General features: G+C 34.0%; 1 protein-coding gene across 2 annotated transcripts; it reads right to left on the bottom strand.

Moving 5' to 3' along the window:
- Window positions 1–379: 379 nt before the first annotated feature.
- On the bottom strand, window positions 380–2,483 carry LOC104247762 (zinc-finger homeodomain protein 2-like). Of its 2 annotated transcripts, none has more exons than XM_009803855.2 (2): window positions 1,907–2,483; window positions 380–1,163 (listed from the first exon to the last, which is right to left on the bottom strand). In XM_009803855.2, the coding sequence occupies exons 1-2, from the start codon at window positions 2,322–2,324 to the stop codon at window positions 865–867; spliced, it is 717 nt and encodes a 238-aa protein (XP_009802157.1). In that variant the 5' UTR covers window positions 2,325–2,483; the 3' UTR covers window positions 380–864. The 2 variants fall into 2 exon arrangements, with proteins under 2 accessions (XP_009802157.1, XP_009802158.1); XM_009803856.2 differs by having other exon boundaries at window positions 1,916–2,474.
- Window positions 2,484–2,710: the final 227 nt, after the last annotated feature.

The following is a 2,710-nucleotide window of genomic DNA, read 5'->3' as shown; positions in this document are numbered from 1 at the left end:
ACCATCCTATAGTCCTAACACTTTTCACTCAAGGGCAACATTGACTCTGGTGCACGAAACATCTTGCGGGTACGCATGTTTTGGGCCGGGAAGGACCGCACTTCAAGGGTATGATGTAGGCAGTCCACCTGATGCATGCACTATTGGCTAATTCTATGGCTCAAATCCGTAATTTATAAGTCACACAAAAACTACTTACTGTTGCTCCAATACTCCCTTCTCTTCACTCATTACGCTTCACATAAATTTACCTATCATATACTAATACTCCTTAATCCGCAGAACAAGCTAAGTTTCCAAACAGAAGTTAGATCAAGAATGTTATAAGCAGCTAATTGCAACAAAGTCATCTCTTTAAATGATAAAACTCGGGATAAATGTAATGAATACCCTTTAATCCATTCATAAACCCATAGTCTGGACAAATTAGATATATAATGAGGCATTCAACATTCCCACCTAAACATAAATTGACATATATTTCCAAGAAAACAAGTGAAACTAGAAGAAAAGACCAAAGCTTTGGCCAAAAAATTACTAAGTACTTCTTAGAAAAGGAGAAAACACTCTCAACCAGCATCTCAAATAAATTTCGTCTTCCTCTTCTGACATACTCTTTTTACTTGTTCTGCTAGCAACAATGACATAACAACATACCATGTATATTCCCGAAGTCGGGAGATGATAGTATATACGCAAGACCTTACCCTACCTTGTGTAGGTAGAGAGTCTGTTTCCGATAGATACTTGTTTTTCTAGATATTAAAAAAAAATTGAAACTCTTTAATTGAACATACTAGTAACTATATATATAATGAAAGTACCTTAAAAATGTTTTTTTTGGGTGTGTTATCTTCTTCTTTTTCAGCTTCTTTCTTGTGCTGGGAATAATGAAGGGCTTATACTTTGTATTAGGGTTTTCTTACCAAGTGTAAGTTTGTTATTATGCATCCAAACTTTGAAAACATGCCTTTTGATACCAATCTCATTACACAACTGCTGCACAACTCCTTCATCTTGTCTCTGAATTCGCCACCCTAAGTTCTCAGCCAGTTCCAGCATTTTCTCCTTCTGTTCTTGGTTGAATCTTGTCCTAAATCTCTTCTTTGTCCCACTGTTGTTAGGGTTACACATTTCTTCTTGATCCTCCCTATATCCACCACCTGTTGGTTTTGAGAGCGGAAAAAATAGATATCAAAGAAGTACTAGTTTGAAACAGATTACGAACGTTGAGCAGTAATTAATTTTAGAACGACTTGTAGTAATTATGGGAAATTGGGAATGATTATAGTAGCTTTAAAAGTCGTCCTAAATTTATTACTCTAGAAAGCTTTAAAATAGTTTTAAGATTTAAGTTATAATCCCTCTGTTTTAAAAATAATTATCTCAAATTATTTGTCATGTTAAAAGTTCAAGACAAATTTAATTATTTTTTCCTATTTTAAATATTCTTGAACTCAATTTTGGGGTAATATTATGATTTCAAAAATGCATAATGCATTTTTCTTAAAGAGCATGTAAAAATGCATCCTGATTACTTTGTATTCTTATTGTTATTAAGAATAAGATAGTCAAAAATGCATCCTGATTACTTTTTTCTTAAAGAGCATGTAAAATAAAAACACGATAGATAATTTGAGACGGAAAGAGTATCTCATAATATAAGTGTAATTCTTTTTCCACGATAACAATGTCAAATTTACTTATTGTAACACATTAATTTTTATTTTTATCAGATTATTAATTATGTTTAACATAGAGATTGACGTGTAATTACCTTATAAGTTGATTGTACTACATATTTTCTACTCCATTTATATATAACAAATTAAACTCTAAGTTTTGACCCACTAATTTTGAAACCCTAGAACTACTTTAATTAATTATAACAAACAAAACACATTACCACCACCACCTCCAGAAGTTGACGGCAGGGCTAAAGGTCTCTGCGGTGGCATGACATGTTGAAAGTACCCACACGGTGGGGTTCTATAGTAGGGTGGGTGGTGGATTTGAGTCTCTTTCCGGTGGAAATTACGGTGGCAGTTGCAGGCGGCGCATTTGAGAGCGTCAAGAGAACCATCTTCTCCGGCAGGCATGAACTCGCCACAGCCGTCTACGGCGTGGCCGCCGATACCGACGGCGTGGTTCTTGAGACACTCTTTGTACTTGGGTTTCCTCATTTGCAGCGGCGCGTCGAGTATTAATTCGTCGGAATTACTCGGCATTTTGGGCTCATTTGTTGAGTTGGAGATTTCGAGTACTGAGTTGTAATTTGGTGATGCTCTAATTTCTTTCTGATCTTCTTGAGTTTCGAACTCCATCGGATTTAGCTACTCCTTTAGCTAAATTCAGTAGCTAATCCAATAATCTGTGCCTGTAATATATACTCCTTGTGCCTCGGATAAAATAGTGGGATTATGAGTATGAGTGTTCTACTTCTTTACTAGGCTTTAAACAGTATTTGACACAAGGTGAAAAAGTAAATTATCTGAAATTAAAATTGAAAGGAATATTTTGGAATTTATGAACTAAACAAGTTAGTTAAATTTATATGACAATAAATCGTCTCATTAAGTATAAAATAAAATATTTAAAGTTAAAGTATTTTTAAATATAAAAAAAAGTCATTGTCCTTTTTGGAAGACTAAAGGAGTACTCCCATTACATAAATTGTGATAAAAAGAGTTTAAAATATATATATATAGTT

This window comes from Nicotiana sylvestris, chromosome 5, assembly GCF_000393655.2.
Source record: "Nicotiana sylvestris chromosome 5, ASM39365v2, whole genome shotgun sequence".
Lineage (NCBI taxonomy): Eukaryota > Viridiplantae > Streptophyta > Magnoliopsida > Solanales > Solanaceae > Nicotiana > Nicotiana sylvestris.
Note: the sequence above shows the minus strand (reverse complement) of the source record. Positions and strands in the feature narration are given on the sequence as shown.